The sequence below is a fragment of the Fukomys damarensis genome, unplaced genomic scaffold (genome assembly GCF_012274545.1).
Source record: "Fukomys damarensis isolate Sample0158 unplaced genomic scaffold, DMR_v1.0_HiC HiC_scaffold_12, whole genome shotgun sequence".
In the NCBI taxonomy this organism is placed as follows: Eukaryota; Metazoa; Chordata; class Mammalia; order Rodentia; family Bathyergidae; genus Fukomys; species Fukomys damarensis.
Genome location: NW_022900924.1, coordinates 12,447,287 through 12,471,534, shown reverse-complemented (window position 1 = coordinate 12,471,534; position 24,248 = coordinate 12,447,287). Strand labels below are relative to the sequence as shown.

The window sequence follows — 24,248 nt, the reverse complement described above, 5'->3', positions numbered from 1 at the left end:
AAAAAAAAAAAAAAAAGAAATAAAAACAGCAGAGTCCCACATATACCGGGCAGGACATGAGATGGATGGATGAGCATTGGTTATTTACAGGGCTGCAGCAAAAGGCCTCGGCCACTCTGGGCCACAGCGGAGGCTGCCCCCTGGCAAAGGCCACTTTTCAAGGAGCTGACGGTGGGTCAGTGGCAAAGGGCAATGGTTTCCATGTTAAGGAAGCGGACGTGCATCTTGGTCTCGATGTCGATCCCCTGCCAGATCTGGAATGGATGGAGGGAGGAGCGTTATAGGCATCCCCACCTCCTGCCTGCTGCCTGCCCAGGCCCAGTCCTCCGCCATCTCCCCACCCGCCCACGCGCCCTCCTCTGCCACCGGCTGAGACACTAAGCAGGTGAAAACCAGGGGGCTGTGTTTCAAGACGATGAGCTAAGCGAGGAAGAAAAACTCCCATCTGTCTCTCTGCTGATGAATTTGGCTGTGACATTTGGATTCTTCCTGAGATTGTCACAGCACGTTATGATTAAGCCCTGAATCCAAGCTCTGATCAAGGCCTTTCAGTCTCACCACCACAGGCTCTGATACTCATGCAGATTCCATCTCCCCATGAAGCCCCCTTTTACCAGCAGTGTGGGGACCACCCCACTGTGCCGCCAGCGCTTTGGTGACCCAGATGGCATCTCACGCACCCACAGAGGCAGCCTGTAAGCTGGTTGGGGCTCTGCAGGGGTGAGGCTTCCTTAGGCCATCATTGTGAATTAAAAGGACATTTGTGATAAACTTCTGGGGTAAGAGATCACCTGTGTTTAGACAAACTAGTATGGGAAAGGTCATTTGTACCCAAGAAACTAGTCCATGGCCACCTACCTGATGCAACTGTTCAGTGCATTCTGGTCCAGGGGGACATTTAGGCTACACAAGGCTATTGTAGCACAAAGCACCATCACTCCCAGGACCATGCTGTCTGTCTCCTTGGCAACGTGGGGCCCGGGATGGGAGCCAGAGATGGGAGACTCATGCAAGCACTGCACTCTGCAGCTGTCACTCTCCGTGCCTCTCCAGGCACAGCCATAGGCTGGGCACCCAGAGACAGGGTGGCCCGGGGGGCCTTTCTTGCCATGTCACTGGCCAGTCCCCCAGGGGCTCCCTGGCCTCCTGCTCCTTCCAGGCTGCTGTGAGGGACACAGAGAAAAAGCCACTTCCAGCTAAGCAGCTCCAACCCATGTGGTGGACAGGATAGGATGCCCTCGGGCAGAGGTACCTGAACCCCAGGGTGGCTTCCATTAAGTGCTGAGTGGCAGCACCGCTGCTAAGGACACTGGAAGGGACCAGGGGTCAGAGGGGCTGGCTTGCCATGAAGGAGGACACAGTTACAGGGACAGGCCTGAGGAGCCTCCAGGGAAAGCCACTGGTTTCTGAGCAGAGGAAATTCCCCTTGAGTTCTGGCCCAAAGTGGGAGGGGAGGGGCTCCCCTCAACCCTCCTGGCCCCTGTGGTCTTCTAACTCCTGATCCTAATGCCCTGCTCAGGTGTCACTTCCCTGGGAAGCAGGTCTCCACCAGCCATAATCCATCACCCAGCACAGCCTGCATCCGCCCTGCCTGGCCCTGGGTTGGGGCATCTGCACAGAACAAGGGTGACTGTGCCCTCTGGTGCAGCTGCCCCTCCTGGACTTCCCTTCATGGCTGGATCAATGCTACCTGCCCTGCCGTGGGCCCGCGTGTTGGCAGGCGACTGGCCCAGTCCGAAGTGCAGACTTGGAGCACAGCCCCTGGCCCTGGCTCCCTTGGACCCCCCAAGGTCCCAGCCCCCCTCGTCTTCCTCAGTTCCCTCCATCGCCATGGAGACACTGTTCGGGGGGGGGGATGTTGCGGGCCAGTGCTGTGTGCACGAAGCAGGCAGGTCCTTCTGCCTCCCGACATCCTGCCAGGCAGCCAGTCCTGACTCCCAGCCCTGAGCATGTTTGTAGCAGCAAAGGTCGGCATGAGACTAAACGCCCATGACGGGCTGGGAGGGCAGAGGGATGTGTGGGTGGCATCAAGGCAGCGGGAACCAGAGGCACAGCGTGCCCTGGAACACGGTGTGTCCAGGCACAGGAGGCTCCAGAGCCCCCACTCGCTCCTGGGAACAATGGACTTCCATGCTCCACCCTGTGTACTGCTTAAGTCGCCCTGACCATGTACAAATATTGTTCTTTTGATAAAAATAAGTGAAACCAGTTAACATTGTTTCAAGGACCTTCGTACTGAAAGCGTCGTGCCAGTCACTCGGTATGTACATGGTGGCTGCGGTGAAGAGCCACAGCTCCGGAAGGTCGTGAGGTGCCCCTGGAGCTCCCACACTCAGGCCCTCATCTCCTCCCAGTACCCACCTTCAGGAAGTCCTCAAAGGTGATCCCCTCGTACACTTGATCTGGCTCCTGTGGGGAGAGCACAGGGCACAGTGGGTGGCCGGCCTCACCCAGTTCCTGCATCACCACCCATCCCGTCCCCACAGCCAGTGCGCACAGAGTTGGGGCTGTTTAGTCATCGAAGCCAGTCACCCTGGACCCCAACATCCTGCTTGGGGCTGCCATCAGCTCACCAGGGCCCCTCTTCCCCACACAGCCCCACCTGCCCCCAAAGCCTGGCCACCCAGACACCTCCTGTCATCCCTGGGTCCCCCCACTGATAAGAACTATTCTAGGCTGATCGGTGCTCACAGACCACTGGGGCAATGGGCAAAGGAACACAGAACTGACACCTGGGACCCAGCCGCACGATGCCAGTCACCACGATAACATCCAGACACAGAGAGGTGGCCCACCTCCCACCTCAGAGCACACTGGTAGCAGTCTCCCATCTGTGTCCTTCCCACTCCGGGGCACTGGGATGACAGTATCTCCTGTCCCTTTCACCGGTGCTCTTGGGCTGTGGGCTAAACCATGTCTCTAAAAACTCAGCTGGAAGTGCCTCGTGACTGAATGCCCAGCCGACAGCCCAGGTGCCCATCACCAGTGGGCTGGTCAGTAAATCTGCACTGTTCACACCGTGGGTTACCACATGGCCATTGAGAGGGGGTTGCCCTACACGTGCCACTGGAAGAGGCTCAGACACGCGCAGAGTGGAAAAGAACAGAACACCGACGAGGCGGTATCTGCAGATGCGTGTATGCATCCACCGCACAGGAGTACACGGAAGGGAAGCCTCAACTAGTCAGCTCCATTTTGTACACACCCAAGTGGGGCCCAGGGTGGACCTCGGTGGTCGTGCACATGCCTAGAATGCACAAGGACCCGAGTTCTATCCCAGCACCACGAACAGAAACAACACATCAGGCCAGGTGTGGTGGTGTGCGGCTGTCACCCCAGCTACGCAGGAGGCTGAAGCGGGATAATTGGGAGTTCCAAGGCCAGCCCAGGCAACTTAGTAAATCCTGTCTCAAATGAAGAAGAGCTGGGGATGTAGCTCCGTGCTAAGTGCTTGCCTAGCACACACAGGACCCTGGATTCCACCCCCAGTACTGCACACGCACATGCCCGTCACGTGGAATATGTGGGCATCTGCAGGGATTCCCCATCCTCCGTGGCTCCCTGCAAGAGGGGCCTGGTGTGGTTAGGGCAAAGGGCAAGGAGCATCTCGGTCTCTGCACCTCTTTGAAATCCTGCATGGCACAAATCTAAGAGAGTGACAGTTGGCTCCAAGTATCCCTGTGACCAGCAGGTGACAATGAAGAGTGGTACTGCCACCCTCTCAGCGGCCAGCAGGCCTCTGCCCTTGCTCCCTCGCTGTAGATAACCGACACCAAGGCCAGGCCACTCACCCTGCCCGGCAAAGCAGCTCTGGCCAAGCCCATGATGGCTTCTGCTGCTGGGCAGGGTTTTGCACCCTTTTGGGCTTCTTCATTCTTTAAAATGTTTTATAAAAACCACCAATTATTGGGCTGGGGATTTAGCTCAGTGGTTCCGCCACCTGCCTTGTAAGCACAGGACCTGAGTTCTATTCCCAGTACAAAAAAAAAGAATCTTAGAGATCTAACACCAATTCTCTGCTTTCCTGGTCCAGCCATGTCCTGGGTGGGGGTGGGATCCCTGTTCTTCCCCCTCATGGCCCAAAATGTGACCACCCTTTCCTGGGGTACCCGGGCGGGCAAAGGGGAGCCAATGATAGACCAGGCCCTGCTCCCTAGAGAGCAGGGCAGAGGGTGGGTGCCCTCATGGAGGGCAATGCCCAGGCCGCACCCCCCCAGTCTCCAGGTCGTTACACAGAGCATCAGTCCCACCCGGTCAGGCACCAGCAGTGGAGTCCCCTGACACGGAGAGCAGATGTCTGCCTTTGACGACGCGTGGTGAGAAATGTTAAGTGTTAGGGCCGGGGACTTAGCTCAGTGGTTCCGCCACCTATCTTGCAAGCACAAGGTCCCGAGTTCGATCCCCGATACCAATAAAGAGAAAGAAATGTTAATTGTCCTCAGAGGCCAGGTGGTATTGAGCGTCCGCGTCCACTGCTGCCCTCAGCTTGGCCTGTGGTTTATGCAGAATATAATTAAACGTGCAGAGGGAGCATAGGGACCTGAGCAGGTCTCTGCCCTGCCAGGAGCCCCCTGCACAGACCCGGGACACCAGGCCTCGGCCCTGGGACTTCCAGCTTGAGGCTGTCCGGATTTCATGCAGATCAGCAGGTGCCAGTTGCCAACAATTTTACTACCCCAAATTAAGAAAACTCACCAAGTGCCACCGGAGTGGGACGGGAGCAACTTAAAGGCCAGTGCAATGAAGTCAAATGGGAATGGGGATCCCTGCTGGCCCTTCCCGAGGGGGTCTGCTTGCTGAGTGGGGTGGTCTCGCCAAAGCCAGAAGCCTGCCTCCAGGCCCCAGCAGCAGACAGATAAAACACTATGGGTGCTAAGAGGACAGCGGCACTGCACCCCTGGGGCAGCGACAGGCCAGGGACAAACTGTAGGACCCTGCGTGAGCCTCCACCACTGGGCTGGCTCTGCCCAGACACCGCCACTTTTCCACATGCAGTACAAGGGAGAACCTCGGCAGAACCAAGTCCCTCAAAAGGGCCATCTGCCACGGTCCCCAAGGGCTGGGGCGCAGCCAGCACAAGATGACAACCCCCACAAAAGTCCTTGTGCCCACTGAGCCTGTTTGCCCACAGACAAAATGAGGCTAAGGATTTATAGGAAGGTACACACACAAGGGCTGAGCCCCTCGTTTCATCAGCACAGCAACCACAACCTCTCCCCAGGCCAAGGAGAGGCCCAAGGAGTCCTACCCTCAGGGACAAAGGTCACCCAAGTCACTTGTGCCATTCATCAAGAAAATGATGGGGAAAAAGAAAATGATGGATCCAGGTAACGGGGCCTAGCTCTGTGCATGCCTGACAGACAGTGAGGCCACACAGGGACTTTCTGAACCCCAAAGCCTGCACTCTACTCTTCATAGGTTGGGACCTATGGTCTCCCAGGGACAGGAAAAGCTGGCTTCTGAGCTCTGCTGTGAGCCAGGCCCATCACAGTACTGAGTAGGACTCAGTGCCCACTGAGGCCCTTGGGAAACAGACCTCAGGCAGGGAAGAGCGCTCCAAGGTGGAGGGTTCCCTCTCCTAACCCCAGGGGGTGCTCACCATCTGCCCCACGCACACACTAGCTGCCTCCATCATGGCTCCGTCAGCGATGGAGCGCGCAGACTCCTTCTCGATGTGGGGGTTTCCAGAGAGCAGTTCCTCCACCACCTGCCAGGTGACACAATGGTGACCTTGGGCCTCTGTCAAGGTCAAAGGGTGGGGAGGCACCTGGAGCCCAGGGTGGGGAGCAGGAGCATACTTTACATTTCGATATTCTTCCAGAGTGATGCGGCCGTCGCTGTCCGAGTCGTACATGTGGAACAGAACTGGGGGTGACAAGAGAGACGGGGGCTCAGTCAGGCGAGTGGAGCTGGGTTCCTGCTCCCCAGCTTCCCCACTCTGAAATACACAGCCAACTGAGCACCAGACACTGATGAGGAACCCGGCTACCAAAGCCTTGGGGAGCAAGGGCGTAGGCCATGGGGCCAACTGACTGCTTCCTAATGGATGATCTCCATCCTGGGCAAGTGACTTAACTCCCCTGAGCCTGAGCTCCCACCTGCAACATGGCGGCAACAGCGTCTACCTCGTGGTCTGGCAAGGGCTGGGGGAGGCGGCTCTGGACCTCCTGTCACTCTGAGCACGAGTGATGACGACCGCGAGTCTCACTCACACGAAACCAAACAGGTCCCGGCCCCACTGCCCACATCCTGGTCCTGGGCTGCTCCGAGGACCCCCAGTGTCCGCAGCCCTCCCTGTCGGTCACACCCCTCGTCTCTGAGGACATTGCAGTCAGGGCTGCTGAGAGTCACTTCACAGGCCGGCCGGCGGGCCCCACACAAGTTGCTTATTCATGGCCACCTCGTTAAAGGGCAGCAAAACGGGCCTGGAGCTGTCTCTGATTCCTCAGCCGCCACCCAGGCCTCGGCGCAAATGGAAAGCCGGTGACACAGAGCGCTGGCCCGGTCACAGACACTCAGGAGGCCCCGCACACTGCCCGTGGTTCCTACCCGCCCCACGTACACATTCCAGAGCTAAAGATAGCCGGGCACCCATGTGGACGTTTTCCTGACCGGGAGACCGAGGCCAGGGGGCGTAGAGAGGGATGTGGGAAGTCGTGGGAAAGTGCACAGGGGAAACGGAGTCCTAATTCGGGCACCGCTGGGCCTGTATGGCTAGCTGGCCAGGACCGACGGAACGCGCTCCAGAGCCTGCAAACTGCAGCAGCTTCCCCAGAACCGAGGCCAGCACAGTACCCTACTCCGGGGTGGAGGAGCCTAACTTCAGAAGGCACTGGCCCTGCTCAGGGGCCACCACATCCAGGCTCTGGGTCACACACTACTGGGCTGTTCATGATGAGGCCACCACGTGCAACCTAGGAGGGGACACACCCACCAGCGCCACCTTGACGCCTCCTTCCATCCCCTGCACGGCCCAGCCCCCTCCCTGCTGCAGGGAGCCCCTGTTCTGAGGACCTGGGGGCACGCACATCTCAGCTTCTCCTTCCGGGACAGCTCCACCTGCTCCTCGCCCAGGGTGGTGTCGATGGGCCGGAAGTAGGACATGATGGTCAGGAAGTCTTCAAAGTTGATCTCATCTGCCAGGCCAGTGGGCCCCTTGCGGAGGTTCCTACGGGAGCAGCGAGGGGACACTGTTTAGCAGTTGAAAACTAGCCCATGTCCCCCTGCACCAACAGCTCTCGGGAACTCTGCTCTCCTGGGCCCACATGGGGAACAGGCTCACGTCCTGAGGACCCCTCTGTGGCGCGTGGCCTCATAGAGGCGGCAGGAATAAAAAGCCCAGTCCCACCCTGCACACAGAGCTTCTGATGGATGCAGGGAGGGAAAGGCACTCACATACCTGTGTCGAGGGCTGGGACAGAGGGATATATGGGGGGATTAAGGTGCTGAGATAGGCACTCATATTTGGGGAAACGGAGGCACAACCCATCTCCTGAACCTGTAACTCGAGGATCTGAAAATTACAGCCCAGGGCCTACCACCTATTTCTGTTACTTTATTTTTAATTGGGTGGGGGGAGTACCAAGGATCGAACTCTATCAGGCACAGTGCCACTGAGCTAAATACCCAGCCACTTTCTTTTTAATTTTGAGACATGGTTTCACTAAGTTGCCCAGGCTGGGCTTGAACTTAGGATTGTTCTGCCTTAGCCTTTCAGAGTGCTAGGATTTTAAATTGTTGAAAAAAATGCACATCAAAATAAAACCAGGCACAGTGACACATGCCTGGAATCCCAGTGACAACTCACTGTGAAAACTGCAGATCTTCAGACTACACACTACCCCCCAGGTGCCACCCAGCAGCTCTGGCCCAAGCTTAGGGGTCTGCAAGATGCCCCTTGCTGGCTTCTGTCACCCTCGTCCATACCTACGGCTCACAGGTGCCAGAGGGACCTCTGTAAAGAGCAATGGTTCACCCCAACTGAATGCATCAGTGCCCCATGGCTGTTGCTAGGTTATGGGGACCTTACTTGATAGACACTACATGCCGGCTCTGCCCCACATGTCACCATGCCTGGACTCTCTGTGCTCCAACTCAGTTTCTTCTGTCACCCTGGCTTTCTGAGAACCACAGGGCCTTTGCATATGGCCTGGACCACCCCCTCCAACTTCTTTGCTGGTTTACTCTTGGGTCACTGTCCTCAGAGAGGCCATGGAGGGAGACCCTCTGCATCTTTTGGTGTAACCTAAGCCCCCAAGTGAGACTCAGGGAGATTCCCGTCTTGCCTCAGGTTCCAGGGCCTGGCAGAACCCAAGTTGGGTGAAAGACACTACGGGATTCAGACTCAGCAGGGAAGTCCCATAGCCTTGTCACCATAACACACCTCTGATCCCCTCCTTCCTCTCTCTGCTTGTCCTGCTTTTCTGTGATCTGTGCCATGGGACATCAGAGCGAGTGGTGACCACCTGCAGTGCCTCGCCACACACCCTGGCAGCCGGGGGGCACAGCGCGCTAACGCTCCATCTGGCACTGGCAGAGGATATGCCTCTCTCTGCACTCACCCAGCACCCTCAAGGCAAGTCCACATCTTCCAGATGAGGAAACAGGGGCCGCCAAGAGGGCCGCCAACAGACCTGGCCTCCTGAGACCTGTGCCCCTTGATGTCCCCTCTCCCAGTGTGCGCTGGATTAGCAGCTCACTTCTAATGGGACAGAGAAAATTGGGCACATTCTTGAGGTCCGGCATTCCCTGCCCTCCCTGGGGAAGCCAGGACCCTGGAGCAGCCCTGCAGAGTGCACCCGATGCCCCCAGCCACATGAGCAACCTTGGCAGCAGAGCCTCCCTGGATCGATCTTGAGGTGACACCTCAGCCCAGCAGATGCCATGGCTAAAGCTGGTACGAGACCCTGTGCTAATAACATGCACTCAGATTCCCAGCCCACAGCAATGACGAGATAATAACTATTAAGTGTGGGGCTAAGGTGCAGTTCAACGGCAGAACATCCACTTAACACACATGAGGCCTGGGTTCCATCCCCAGAACCCTCCCCTCCAAAACCACAAAACAAAAGAAAAACCAGCAAATTTAGGCTCATTCGTTACACAGCCAGAGCTAACCGATATAGAAACCCAGAGATGCTGAGTGACCTGCCTGAAGTCACCCAGCTGTGAATCCAGAACAGTCTGATTCCAAACCCAATGGCCCCAGGGCTGCTCTGAGCACAAGGTGCAGCTCACAGAGGACAAGGTGGCCAGCCTGGGAGACAGCTTACCTGTTGTCGAAGAAGGCACGCACGATTTTGGAACGGATTGGGTTGAGCTCCAGGTCAGGAACGTTGTTGAAGTTCTCTTTGCTGGGTTTCAAGAAGGAGGGAGAGACCAGGAAGAGGACAAGAGAGAGCAGGTGTCGGGTGTTTCCATCACAGGTCAGGCTGCGGTTGGTATCCCTGACAGGTCCCCGGAAACAGTCCGGAGGGACCCACTGTGGGCAGCCCACTCCTCCTCTCGCCTTCAGTGGGCAGGAGTAGAGAGGACCCGGGGACTCCAGATCCCTCGGAGAACCCGAGAGACGGACTGCATGCCCCCAGCAACGAGCAGAGGCGGGGCCGTGCACAGCCTCAGCCCACAGCTTTGAACAACAGTCTGCCACACCCGGTCATGTGACCTGGCCACATCCATCTCAGGGGTGAGCCCAGCAGAACAGAACGCCTGACCCTGAACTCAAGAGCGACATTCTTCACAGCCCAGACCTCGGCAGACTAACAGTAACAGGCGGTGGTCAGTTGGTATAGTGGAATACAACTCAGCTGCGAACAGGAACGAGGCACTGGCCCTGCTACAACCCAGAGCAGCCTTGGAGACTCATCACTGTGACAGAGCCGGTCACCAAGGGTCACGGCGTCTGACTCCTCTTACATGCAGAGAAGGCAGAAGAGCACCTATCAGGGGCTCGGGAGCCCGAGGCCCAGCAGGGCCAGCCCCTGCCCCGCACCAGTATCCTGTCCCTCCCTTGGGGCTGAGCTGCCTGGTGGGACCTGGCCAAAGCAGAGAGCCATCATCAGTGCCCAGTGGTGACTCAGGTTTCCACGAGCCCAGTTCTGAAGAAGCAGGCAGAGGCAGGATGGTTACCTGGTGTGATGGAAAGTTACGAGACCCTAAGAAATCATGGAAATCTTTTGGCCATGAAAAGGAAGTAAGCTGGGGAGGGGGGCAAGCACCTGTGGTCTCAGCTACTTGGGTGGCTGAGGCAGGCAGATTACTTGAGCCCAGAAATTCAAGATCAGCCTGGGTAACACAGCAAGAACCTACCTTGGACAAACACAAAAGAATGACAAGCTGAAGGATGAAACACTGCCACCTGCCGCTACACGGACAAACCCCCAAATCACTGTGCGAGGGACAGAAGCCAGGCACAGAGGCTGCCTGACATACATGACTGCGCTGCTGTGGGGCAGCGCAGACCCGAGAACACACCGACGCAAGGGCCGGGAGCGGTGCAGAGGGGTGGTGGGTCCAGCTCACGGTGCTCTGAAACTGACTGTAACTGCACAGGGTGAGCTCTGGCTCCGGAAAGCCACTAGGCCTCTGCCCCATGGCGGCCTTCACTCAGAAACAAGGAGCGTGCAGGAGGCCACGGCCGGGGCTGGGTAATGGTTAACTGCAGAGCCACCGCACCGCGCTGGACTGCCGGCGTGAGCGCAAGAGGAGAGAGACCAGGGGGCTGAGAAAGAACGAGTCTGGTCAGCAGGAACAGTCAGGCTCTGCAACCCATGACCGCATTTCAGACAGCAGCTCACCCGAGCGAGCAGTGCCAGGCATCCTATCCCAGGGACAAAGACGTGACCAAGACAGCAGCTAGCCTGCCACGCACTCTTCTACGAGTTTTGCCAGCTCACACCACGTAACCACAGCCACATGAGGTAGGCGTTTACACCCATTTTAAAATGGAGAGGGCCGGGGATTTAGCTCAGCGGTTCGGTGGCCTGCCTTGCAAACGCAAGGACCCGAGTTCAATCCCCGGTACCAAAAAAAAAAGATGGAGAAACTGAGGCAGAGGTAAAGAACTTCTTCCTGCTGAGAACGGTACTGACCCACTCATTCATAGTGGAGCTAGCAGACAGCTGAGGTCTTGCTCTCTGGTCCTCAGGGACACCCCAACACCTGCAGCCCCCCTTTCCAACAAGGAGAACACAGCAGGAGCCAGGGCCATGACGCCTGTTTCCATCTCACGCCGGTACTCACTGGGCTGGTCTAACTGGCTCAGCTGCAGGAGTCCAGCATGGGGATGCAGGGACAGGCTCTACATCCCTTGGGGCTGGGGCTAGAGCCCACACACAGGGACCCAAGGCCTGGTGCCACCACCTCAGTGATCATCGGGCCAGGGCATCTCCTGTGAGGGTGCCAGGGTCGCACAGCTGCCATGCCTCCTCCAGGGAAGCCGAGGGGTTTCTTTGGGTGGAGGGCTACCGGGAATTGAACCCAGGACCTTCACACTGAGCTACATTCCAGCCCTTTTTAAACTTTTTATTTGGAAACAGTGAGACGCTGTTGCCAAGTCAAATTGCTCAGGCTAGCCTTGAACTTACAGTCCTCCTGCCTCAGCCTCCTGGAGTGCTGGGATTAGAGGAGGGCATCACCATACCCAGCTGCCCTTGGGGTTTTACAGTATCTCCCTCAAGTCCCTAAGGGCTCTCACCATGCCAGGCTAGGTCCATCACACCTACCCACCAGGAGCAGCAATAACAGCCCCATTTAGAGGCAAGACCTCCAGCATGGCCCAGAGGCAAAGTGAATGAGCCAGTCACACAGGAGCAGAAGGGCTCAGCCATCCAGGCCCTTCTTCCCCACGCCACTTCCTTTGCAGGCTGCATGTGACTTGAGAGAAGACGGCATCTCTACACAGAACATCTGCTCCCGCCCAGCTCCCAGCCCGGGAGGCCCATCCGGGACCCAGGGAGATGGCAGAACAAGCGTCCGGCCACAAGGGAAGGACAAGAAAACAAAACCGCCAGGGGCTGCCTGGCCGCTTCCTCAGCGGCATGGTGTGGGCTGGCTTCCGGTGGCTGAGGCCAGCTCCTCTGCGCAGGCTGGGGCTTGTGCTGATCCCTCAGCCGGACAGTGCTCAGCACCTCCTCGCTCCTGGGCCAGGACCCCATCGGGGAAGCCACCGTCCTACACTTCCTGCTTCACACTTGATGTTTCTCACTGGGAAAACGAAAACTGCAGGGACGGTACCTCGTCTGGCCTGTGTCTTCCCGGGCAATGCTGAACTACTCAAACAGGGACGAATGACCAAAGCTGGCGACAGTGGCAGCTCAGTGGGGTGGGGCCGGGGGGACAAACAGCAGATCCTGGAGTCCCAGAGGGAGGAACAGCAGGGCTGGCAGGTAGACCAGAGGCAGGCAAGAGAGAAGGGGACACCAAGGGTAACCACAGGGCAGCTGCTCCTCCCGCGACTGAGAGGACACATGGCAGGGCTCTGAGGGCACACTCTGGGTCATGTGCAGTGTGACAGCCTTTGGGACCTCGAGCAGATGGCCCCGGCTGGGTGGGCATGGAGACTGGGGAAGCCCAGGCAGAGGCAGGACCAGAGCGCATGGGTGTTTGCCACCCAGGACAGGAACCTCATCAGATGGCCCCGTGACCTCCTCCCGCCCTCTGCGCCTCACACACCATTCTCCTCTCCCTTCTTGCCTCAGTTCTGGGCCTTCCAGGCACCTTCCCGGATCTCCGACCCCACGGGCCCAAGGGAAGCAGCCTCTGCCCGTCTCCTCCCGGGTCACACTTCACACCGCGCGGGGCGGATCTGCCATCACCACTGCAACCGGGCTTGGCAGGGTGCCCTCTGTGCACCGGGGCCGCCCCACAGCAACCCCGGGATGGGACGGGAGCCCCACACCAACCCCGGGGGGAGCTGCCCGAACCCACCTGAGCCCAAGAGAGAGAAGCTGCTTCCTGCCCAGGACCCCAGCTCTCCTCACCTCCACCCCAAACTCTCACCTATGCAGATGTGAAAGCCCCAAGCAGCCCACCAGCTGCCCACCCCACTTCCTTCTCGGGGCAGTTTCACAGGCCATCACAGATTTGTCAAGATCCTTGCTGAGGCTTTGAAGGAAGCACTTGTGAACTTGCAGGGCTGATTAATTCTGACAGAACAGCTGCTCCAGGCCTTGGGGCCTCCAGCTTCACAGTCTGAGCCCCAAGCAGCACACCCAGAGTCGAGGCAGTTTAACAGCCAGGGGATCTGTGCCGCGAACATGGTACACACCTGTGATCCCGGCCACCCGGGAGGCTGAGGCAGGACACTGCTAAGTTCAAGCCCAGCCAGGGCAAATTGGAAGCTCTGTGTTTGAACCCCAAACCTCTCCAGCCTCAGTTTCTTCACCTGAAAAATGGGGATGAAGGAGCGAGCCCCTGTGACCCCTGGGAAAGCCTGGCCCTGGCAGCTGCTCGCACTCAGCTTCTGGAAGTGGGGCTCCATCTACGCCTCCTCTAACTGCCAGGGCGCGGGCAGAGCAGGGGCTGCTGTCCACCAAGGACAGCCCCCGGGCCCCGGGGACAGGATGCTTAGCTGGGGCCCTGTCCCACCTGGGAGAATGCAGCTGTATGCACTGACGAGTCCAACCCCGAACATGGTCAGCTGCCGCCTGCATTTTCAGGGTTGAGCCTAGCCCAGGATCGCTCCCCATTCGAAAGCCTCGTGAGCCTAAAAATACTTTTGCAACATGGCTCTGTCAGACCAGGCCCGCGTGGGGCCCCATCGCTATATTGTGTGTGTGCCCGCGCAGCTCTTCTGGGTGTCTGCTAGCACACCGAGCGCCACCAGGAAGGCACAGGCTGCCGCAACATGAAGGGGCCCAACCACAGGAGGAAAAGGCCCAGGAAGCCATTGCTGTATTTCTTCCCTTTCTCAGAGTGTGACCTTCCAACAGGTTTCCCTGCTGAGGGCCTCTCCTCCCAGGAAAGTTTCCAGGGACAGGGAGGGGAGCTGCACGCAAAGTAGGTGCTCAGTAAACACGTAGGGGCCATTTTCCTAGGTAAGCACTCTGCCAAGAGGTCAGGTGAGTTCAAGTTTGAAGTCCTCCCGAAGTACAGAAAATTGGGAACAAACATTATAGCTTTTTTTTTTTTAAATACTCAGATCGGGGGCCTTGTAAACTCACTCACTCAAAAGTAGTGTCTGGAAGTGGACTGTAAAAGCTCCCAGAAGTCCCGAGATGATTTTCAGAAAGACAGGTCTATACCAAACACAGTAAAAAACTCAGTTTTTGGTGGTTTCTTACCTTGTGGAGTTTTCCTTTCATTTTCTTAGTACATGTTGGCAATATGTAATGAATACATTTATTGTGGGGATTCGGCATAGTGTACGTGGAACCTTGGTCCTTTTTACTCTCCCTATTTCCTTTCCTCCCCTCTCCATCCTTAGATCCACTTTCCACATATAAAAAGCCTATTGCCCTGTGTCCTATCATCTTTTATTTTGCCCTTTAAGTTATTTGTACCTTTGGTTTCTCACAAAGGAGAAGCCATATGATACTTACGCTGTGTGTCTCATTTCTTTCACTTAGTCTTACGGTCACAAAGTGCATTCATTTTTCTACAAAGGGCTCAGTTCTATTCTTTTTATGGCAGAGTAGTATTCCACCCTTCCTCCATTTTTTGAAGAGGTGGGAATTGAACCCAGGGCCTGGAACACCCTTAGCAACTGTTCTACACTGAGTTGTGCCCCAGGCCCTGCTTCTTAAGCTTCTAAATGCACCTGACAAATCCTATTATCACATACGGAATCGCTGCAGGGCTTGGTTGTGTTTAAAGTGCCTTCTGTCCTCAAGGAAACTTCCTCATGGGCTCCTCCTAAACTCAGGGCACCTCTGCTGTCTGAGAGGAGGAAGCACCAGGAGCTGCACCCCACAATGTTGGTTGGGGGGACTGGAGCCTCAAAAACCCAGCAGCCTATCTGGTGATAGGCTATGAGGTGAACCATCACTGCAACCTGGCCAGTTTTCATAACGAACTTTCCCCGCCCAGAAGCGCTAGCCCAGAGCCTCCTGGACAGCAGCCCAGATGTGCTCAGGGCTCCGAGAGGCTGCACACCCAGCCCAGGGTCACTCAAGGAACCGCTGGCAGGAAAACCCTGGGAACCATGCAAGTTGCCCATGGCCGTGGGGCTGGATCGGGATTGGGCAGGGCAGATCCGGGAGGCTAGGAGGAGGGAGGAGGCAGCAGGAGGCCTTCCCTACCCGGCCAGTTTGCACAAGACACTGTTCATCACCTTTCTGCAGGTTGGGCCCAGGCTGTCTCTGTGCGTAGCTGATGCAAATCTCACTACTGCGTCTGGGACTTGGGGGACCAGGCAATGCAGGAGCGGGAATTATAAACACCCTAAAGGCAGGGAGACCTGAAGATATGGGTGATGCCCACGGCATCCTCATGAAAGGATCTCAGCACCGGGTTCAAGTCCCAGCTCCTCCACTTTCAAGCTGTGTGACTCAGGGGCCCCCACGTCTCTCTGAGCCTCACGTCCCTACTTGTCACATGAAGGAAGCAGGCGTTCCTACCACAGCTTCCGGTGGAGTTTTACAGGACTGACGAAACATGTTCCTGCTGCGCAGCACATGAAACAAGCTCAAAACCTAGCAGCCCATACCAGCAGGCAGGTCCTGGGAGCCAACCCCAGCAACCTGAGAGAAGCGTTTTTACAGGCTGGGCATCCTTCATCCAAAAATCTAAATTTTAAAATACCGCAAAATCTGAGGTTTTTAGAGAGCTGACATAATGCCTCAAGTGAAAAATTCTACACCGTGTAACCCAGTCTCATGCAGTAATTTAAAATAGTATATAACATCGAATTTTCTGTTATATAAAACATAGAGTTCACCTATGCACTTAACATGTATATGGAATATACATGAATTTCATGTTTAGACTTGGGCTGCATCCTCAAGATATCCTATTACACATACGCAAATAGTCTAGCATCCCCCCACCATCAAAACCTCAAACCCATGCACGAGCCATCCAGACAAGGACACTCCGCGGTGCTGACTGTGGGTCTCATGGACCCAGTACCCCACGATCTGGACGAGCTTCTCATCACTCCAGGCTGCTCGTTGGCTCAGCTGCCCCAGGAGCACCTTCCTCTCTAAGCCTGGCCCAGCACTCGCCCAGGGCTGACTGCTAGAGGCAGCAAAGGGCGCCCTGGACTCCGAGCTGCACAGGCTGGGATGGGGCACTGCAGCGAACTGTGGGGCTCTGGGGCAGGATGTCTTAGAGGAGCTGGGCCACAGTGAGGCCTCAGCAAGGCAGAGCCAGCATCTGCAGACCTCCACGGGCCTCCAGGAAAGATGGTGAACAAGAGCTCCAGGGTGCTGGGCATGGAGCCATCGAGGGCTGCTGAGCTGGGCCGGCTCATCGGGTCTTTTTTACTTTTCAGTACTGAGGACTGAACTCATAGCTTTTGCAACTGAGCTACATCCCAGCCCTTTATTTTTTATGTGTTTTTTGAGACATGGTTTGCTAAGCTACTAGCAAGCCCAGGATGGACTCGAACTCGCAACCCTTTTGCCTTGGCCTCCCAGAGTGCTGGGATCACAGGTGTGTGGCACCACACCCAGAGTCACCAGGCTTGTCCAGAGGGAGGGATAAGCAACGCCTACAGTGGTCCTGGGGCTGTCTGTGCACAAAAGGGACAGACAGGACCGGTGTCAGGAGGGCAGGGCCACCGGCTCACGTTTCCAAGCCCCAGCCTGATGAGGAGCAGTGAGAGGCTCCGCAGCAGGGAGGCCTGCTGTGCTCAGTGACTTCAGCACTGTGAGGCCCCACCCGGGGCCTGCTGGGGCAACTCCTGCAGTAAGCAAGACCCCCAGTGCTCCCTGCACACACTCAACCCCCAATGGCCCATTTTGGGCCACTGGACCGCATGGACACCACCCTAACTGTGGAGGGGGGGCCTCCCCTGGCATCACAACCTCCTCACCCGGTCCCCAGGCCCCTCACACCCTCCAGGACCAGACAGCCTCTGCCCTGGCGAATGCCGCAGCCCATCTGCCCAGCCCATAGTCACCCTACATGCATCCACTGTCCCTCCTCCTCAACTAAATCTCATGTGATCAGGTTCACTTTACAAACAAGAAAACAGCCTCAAAAAAACAAAGCCGCACAGCTGATGTCATGGAGGATTCAAATACAGGTCTGTCCCTAAGGCTGGGGTTTGCCTCTGCATTGCTCACAGCTGAAGAACTAAGTGCAGGTGGAATTGGAACCCAAACCCTCTCTCCAGCCAAAGGTGGATATGACCCCAGCCCCACACGGTTACAGCACAAGGGAAAAAAGCCAATTTGCATTTCAGGTCCCCAGCCATGGCGATTGGCTCAGCTCAGGCACATGACCCCATCAGAACCAATGGAAAGCCAGGTAACCAAGGCGGCTCAGGCTCTCCGTCCTCCACTGGGCATAGTGAACGCGCTGTGTGACACTGAGGGTGTAGGTCCTGATTGTCTTTCCTCCTATATTAGATAATTAGTCCAGAGGCCACAAGCAACAGCCTTGAGCCCATCAGAATCTGAGCTCTTGAAACTGACGTTCTGGGTACCCTAGGTTATAGTATGCCTTTGTTTACGCAAACTAAGGCAAGTGGCTACCTACCTGCCTGTTTGCATGAGTCAGCTTACGAAGGAGGAGGAAGCTTTCCTGAACCCTTGAAAGGTTTGTCTTCAAGTCCCAGGTCCCATCACCTTGAGACCCTGAGTATGTATTCTAGGACGCTACATCCTAGAAAATGTACGGCAGACATCTGTTCGCTTGGCGTTGGAAACTCTGCTTGCTGCCGTTCCGCTTGCAGCTTCCTGCGACGCTTTTGATAATCAGTTGGTGGCAAAGATTCCTCACCAACTAGTTCTATGTAACGCAGCTAGCACGAGACAGAACACAGTTCAAGGTGCTCATCCCTGAAAAAGGTCTGCTTCCGTAGATATCTAAACACTTAGCTTTTAAATGGGGCTGCACCACGCCCGACAGGACGCTGGCCTTTAGCAGCAGTTGCTCGCGGCCGCCGTCCCACACAAGGCAGGCAGGGGAGGCCGGGGCGATGGCTGGCTCCCCCACCACACCCCCGCACCGTCTTCACTCCCATTCCAAACCCTGATCCCAACAGAAACAGATGTGGCTCGTTCCCTCCTACTCGGGCACATCCTGTCTCTGAAGGAATCAGAACTAAAGCAACTGAGGGCAATGTCGGGACTGTTCCAGAGCCATACAATGTTCGGGAAAGGAGCTAAACAGCAAGAAAAACCCCAAGAGCCAGAGACCTGTGTGGCGCCCATCTTACCGGATGGTGGGCTGGTCTCCACTCAGCTGCTTGAACCTTCGGTGAAGCTGCTCGATCTGGTCAGAAGAGACTGGGAACAGGGAAAGAAGAGAGAAACACATCACTGAGCGCTGACCGCAGGCGCCATCCTGCCCTCTCCTCGCCTGGCCGCTGTGATCCTTCCCGGAAGATCTGCCATGGGGGCCACACCGGCCACTGGACAAGGAAACAAGGAAGCAAAGGGATCTCCCCTCCTGCTGCGGATCCCACCGTCACCAACAACAGCTCCCGGGACAGTGACCAAGGCCACCCTCCCAGCCCCCGTCCCTCCCCAGCCCAGTAACCTGTGCAGCCTGCCTGACTTCTGGGGAGGACGGGGTTTGCATCACGCATCACGGGTGAGCAGGGGAAGGGGAAGGCTGGTGTGGGAGGTAGCTGGGTCCTGACAGGAGAGCACAGGGGGCGCGGCCCAGGGAGGCAAAGGCTGGAGGACTCTGTTTATCACCGCCCCTTGTTATTCTCACTCTTGGCCTGTTTCCTCCCCAGAGCCACCTTGGAGAAGGTGCTGCCTGGGTTCCTTCCACGTGCTGACGGCTCATCTGAAGATATGCCCGATACCACTTCTCCATGTTTCTCACCTCACCTGCCAACCGCCTGATAAGGGAGGAGACGCTGTTATCTTGGCTTTATCATTTGCAAACTGCAACTTGCAGAGGGCTGAAGACCACACGAGCAGCAAGTGGTCGAACTGGGGGGCTCCAGGGCCCACGTCCAGCTCAGGGAAGGCTTTGGAAAGCAGGAGCTATGCTGGGACTGCTGCCCCTTCAATGCTTCAGTAACCCCAGCCCTGCAACCGCACCCTCCTACAACAGCAGCAGTGCGTTTCTGGGCCAAATGGTCACCTTCCTTCCTGCTTGGGCTCACAGTGTGATCTCCTCAAGAATCTCCAGCTCAGAACTAGCAGCTGCTGTCTGCTAGGAAATACTCATTACGGCTGCCAGCCCGGGCTGGGCACCTCTCCACATATTAGCTCATCTCCTCCTCACGACAGCCTGGCAGGGGCTGGATCCCTGTGGTGACCAGCAGAGGTTGACGTCTATAGCCCTGAAGGAAAATATGGCCATTTATCTCACAGGTCCGTCACTCAGGACAATGGCCCACTTGATAGCTCCACAGACCCATCCCCAGTAGGTCTCTCACAGAAATGTGCACCCATACTCTCCCACAGATGCTCTGAAGCACCCCAGACTGGAAACTAACCCCATGCCCATCAGTGGCAGAACAGTTAACATGCTAACGGTGATATGGTCAAACAATGGAAAAGTATACAACAATGAAAATGAACACAGGACAACAAAAGAAACCAGACGTTTATGATTTTATCTGCATAAAGCTCAAACCCAGCCAAATTCACTTAAAGCATTAGAAGAACAGGGGCTGCCCTTCAAGAAGACAGTAATTTGAGAGAAAAGGAGGGCTTTGGGGGCTTGGAATGCTCTATTTCCTGGTCTGGGCACAGGTGACACAAATGTGTTTTTGGAAAAGTGACACGCTTTCCTGTATGTATGCTAGATCATCTTTAAAACACCTCCTGAAAAATTCAGTAATTTTACCTGGTGGGAATGTATCCTGAAAAAAAATGAACTCAACTCAGTAATTCTACCTGGTAGGAATCCATCCTACCTAGAATGAATTCAGAAGGTACAAAAGAAGATGGATACATAAACACGATCCCCTTTTCATCCCTTATTCAAGTTGAGTACCCCTTATCCAAATGCTTGGGATAGGAAGTGTTTCAGATTTGGGATTTTTTCAAATTTTGGAAATTTGTATCAAATAAGGAAGTATCTTGGAAATGGGATCCAAATATAAACATGAAATTCATGTATGTTTCATATATACTATATGCATACGTATCTTAAAGATGACTTTATACAATATTCCTTTTTTGCTGTTTTTGGGGGTTTTTGTTTGTTTGCTTTTTTGAGACAGAGTCTCACTGTGTAGTCCCGGCTGGCCTCAAACTCAGAGCAATCCTCTTGCCTCAGCCTCCTGAGTGCTAGACTTACAGGCATGTGCTACCACGCCTGGCTTATACAATATTCTTAATTTGTGCACGAAATGAAGTTAGTGTATACTGAACACTCAGGCTTGTGGCACTGTGTCAACACTCACTGTTTTAGATTTTGGAGCATTTTGGATTCTCACATTAAGGGACACTCAACCTGTAATAGCTTAAAATTCTATTCAACCTAAATGCCCGTCAAAAGCACACAGGTTAAATGCTTCATAATATATTCAGCCAACTTTTATTAAAACGACGCTGTCTTTATTAGTGATAATTCTGAGCCAGGAGCAGTGGTGCCTGGAGTGCCAGCTACCCAGCAGGCTGAGGCAGGAGGGTGGCTTGAGCCCAGGAGTTCAAGGCCAGCCTAGGCAAGTGTGAGCCTGCGTCTCACAACCCACAAAGCAACAATTAAGGATTTGACTCAGAAGCAGAGTCCAAATATAATGTCTGAAAACAGCTTGCTATCAAAGCAGCATGAGGCCATGTTGGGAGAAAATATATAAATATATACAAATGTATACAGTGATTTAAAAAGCATACTTGGTTTCCTCTAAATGGCAGCAATTAACTCTCATCCAGTATCAGGATTAAAGACTGTTTTGCTTTTCTTCCCTCAGGGTTGCAGACTGAACCAAGGGCCACACACCTGCTAGGTGAACAGCGGGTGCCGAGCTATGTCCCAAGCTCTTGTCTCTGAGGCACAGTCTCACAAAGGCCGGGCCCAGGCTGGGCTCTGACTTATGACCCTCCCACCCCAGCGGTCTGAGCGGCCTTCATTGCAGGCCTGCGCCACTGCACCTGGATTTGTTTGGCTTTTGAGTCACCTCTATTTTCCAGTTTTTCTCTACAAATGGCGATGTATTGGCCATGTAACATTTGTCAGCACACAGCAAAGTCTGGGAGGGACAGCTGAGGGATCTCAAAGCACACCGCCGTGACAGGACGGGTTGCCCTAGGCTAAGCCCGCTCACGGGCTCCTGTGGAGTCCTCTCTGTACACGGGCAAGCTCTTCCCAGGTGGCAGAGGAGCAGGCCCCGGCCCAGGGGCTCAGGAACCTGCTCACAGCCATTGAACAGGGCAGAGCTGGACCCACAATAGGAACTCAGTGAGGCAGGAAGAAAAGTGTGTGTGTGTGTGTGTGTGTGTGTGTGTGCGTGTGTTACTGTTGTTTTTCTTTGCTCTGCTGTTTTGTTTTTGCAGTGCTGGGCACCTTCACACTGAGCCACAGGCTGGGCTCAGGGTGGACCCTCCTCCCTCACCCCCAGCCTGAGCCCACTGCTTCGGCCTTGTGTCCGCTTTCGTTTTTCCTGCCACCCCACGCTGCCTCCCTTGATGCGATCACAGCAAGTTCCTGGCCCTGATTCAGACGCGATGAGAAACAGTAATCAGAAACGGCCCAGACACATGCATCTAAGCAACCACTGTCAAACACGATCACGAGTGAGGGCGGCCAGGCACAAACACCACGAAGATGGGAGCCTGCTTGCCGAGATGTCCAGATATTCACGTGTGTGCAGAGACAGCGAACCAGAGAGCCTGGAGCTGGGGGAAGAGAATAGGAGACACCTCGGGGGAGGGGAGGGTGCTCTCACCTTGGATTCTGTTGTTCATGGAACAACCCTCTGTTATATTACAAACTATGGAGTATGCTTTCAATAGATATTTTTTCATGGTAGGTGAATTATGGGTCAATAAATCCTTTTAAAAGCCAAATACAGTGGCTTGCACCTGTAATCGCAACTACTTGGAGGCAGGAGAATCATGAGTTCAAGACCAGCCTTGGGCAACTCAGGAAGACCTCATCTCAACAATAAATACACAAGTGGCGCACATCCTGAGGATCTGTGCCCCACGCTCTGGGCTTGGCTCAGATTGTTGAGAAACTGACTCACATAACCCACTCAGCAACCCTCCCAAGTGCATATAGCCTTTACCCTGTTTCGAGAGATGAGAACACACAGGTAAGAAGAGGTGGACAGATCATCACAGATCAGGTTTGCCTTTTTTTTTCTTGGCAGGGGTAGGGGCCTATGTAGTTCAGGCTGGCCTTGATCTCATTATTGTAGCAAAGCTGGTAGCAAACTTGTGGAGATTCTCCTGCCTCAGCCTCCTGGGTGCTAAGAACACAGATGTGCCCCACCACCTGGCTAGACCAGTTTTGCATAATGAAGCGTTTCCAGCTCACTGTACCCAGAGTTCATGTGTGCACACCCACCCTCTGTCCTGCCTGATCTAATGCGGAGGGTCAGGAAGGCAGTCTTCCTCCTCCGAGTCCCCTTCTTTTGGCACCCAGATTTCCAGAGCCAAGCGCTCAGCCTCTGGCTTAGGTGAGTGAGTACAGCAAGAGGCTTCTCAAGCTTCCGTGACCTTCAGCATTCCCCAGAGGCCCCTCAGTGTCTGCTCAGCTTACTTCAGCTGGGTTCCCCTCCACTTGTGCAAAACCACCCTCACCACCCCCGTGGCCCCAACCCGCTGACCAAGCCCCGCCCTCCCCTCCCAGCCTAACCCTGCCACCGCAGGTCCACACACAAGCGCCTGACCCAAGTCTGTGACGCAGACCCCTCCCAGGGCTTCTGGAGTGCAGTACTTCCGTCCCCACACCCTGTCCTTCCCAAGGTCCCCCAAGGTCTAGATGCTATGGGTGTGGTGGACAGGCAGGATGCCTCTGCAAGCTGCAGCTCAGACCTGCTCAGCTCAGGGTCCTGACTTCAGGTGAAGGGCAGGGCACTGCTCCTCCACGTGGCCAGCGGCAGTTTGGTGGGGGTGGCGTGGATATGACGGTCACCTGGTATCAAAAGCATCCGCAGAAAATAAACGAGCACTGTCCAGTACGACAGCCACCAGCCACGTGTGGTCTCTCAGCCCTCCAAAGGTGGCTGAATTATGAAGTGGTTCTCAAGGGCTTACTACAAAAAGGGACACAAATGTCCTGATAATGCCAAGCATGGAGGCACTTGCCTATAGTCCCAGAACTCTAGGAGGCTGAGGCAGGAGGATTGCCAAGTTCGAGCACAGCTGAGCCATTTAGCAACTTAGACCATGTCTCAAAAACTTAAAAAATATAAAAAGGGCTGTGGATATAGCTCCGTTGCAAAAGCCCTGGGTTCAATCCCCAGTACCACTAAAAAATAAAAAATAAATAAACAAAAATAAATGTCTCAGTAATATTTTGTCTGGATTATATACTGAGATTATATTCTACATATCATGGGCTAAATAAAATATATTAAAATTAACTTCACCTATTTTTAATATGGCTACTAGACAATTTAGATTTACATATACAGGTACTAGCAAATTTAGAGTTACTCTGCCTTCCCTTTGAACTAGGAACTTGATCCCTAGAAACAAACCCTGAAGAATTAGATGAGTGTACAAAGATGAATGGATAAAAGCAAGCGCTGCTGCCTATTTAGAAGAGAAATGAAGAAGGAAATGCTCTCCACAAGGAATGTAAACATTATGCACTAGAAACACGTACTAATGCAGAAAATAACCCAATACACCTCTTCTGGAAAGCTGAGGCTTAGCAAAGTGGCGAGACAAATCCTGGGACATCCTGAGGTCAGGAGACCACACCGCCTTCAAAAACTATTTTCAAAATAGTGTGGGTCATACAAGAAAGGTCCCTTGTGTGTCGGTTAGGCGAAACATTCAGTGGCTGGGAGATTTTGTTTACACATGGACGCTCACGCTGACACACGGGTGTGGACCGGTCGGCTGCGTCGCACGGTAGAACTGCTAAGGAATCGCTCTCTGCACCCTTTTTTTTTTTTGTGACTGGTTTGTTTTCCTTAAGTTTTCTGAAATTATTGGGGATTATTTGTAGCATTTTTTTTTTTTTTTTTCTTTTAAAACTGGAATGAAAAAAAATGG

The 24,248-nt window shown here is 54.8% G+C and overlaps 1 protein-coding gene across 3 annotated transcripts in view; it reads right to left on the bottom strand.

Moving 5' to 3' along the window:
• Nucleotides 1-6: 6 nt before the first annotated feature.
• Nucleotides 7-24,248, bottom strand: part of Tesc (tescalcin) — a 34,760-nt gene continuing 10,518 nt past the window's right edge. Inside the window, exons 1-8 of one of the 3 annotated variants that reach the window (XM_010604102.3) lie at nucleotides 18,649-18,712; nucleotides 18,326-18,395; nucleotides 9,273-9,353; nucleotides 7,029-7,168; nucleotides 5,804-5,865; nucleotides 5,600-5,707; nucleotides 2,362-2,409; nucleotides 13-254 (exon numbers count right to left, since the gene is read on the bottom strand). In XM_010604102.3, coding sequence (XP_010602404.1) covers nucleotides 177-254; nucleotides 2,362-2,409; nucleotides 5,600-5,707; nucleotides 5,804-5,865; nucleotides 7,029-7,168; nucleotides 9,273-9,353; nucleotides 18,326-18,395; nucleotides 18,649-18,697 — 636 coding nt within the window. In that variant the 5' untranslated portion in view covers nucleotides 18,698-18,712 and the 3' untranslated portion in view covers nucleotides 13-176. Of the gene's footprint in view, nucleotides 255-2,361; nucleotides 2,410-5,599; nucleotides 5,708-5,803; nucleotides 5,866-7,028; nucleotides 7,169-9,272; nucleotides 9,354-18,325; nucleotides 18,396-18,648; nucleotides 18,713-24,248 lie in introns of those variants that run through there. The other 2 variants (XM_010604100.3, XM_010604101.3) reach the window with 2 other exon arrangements.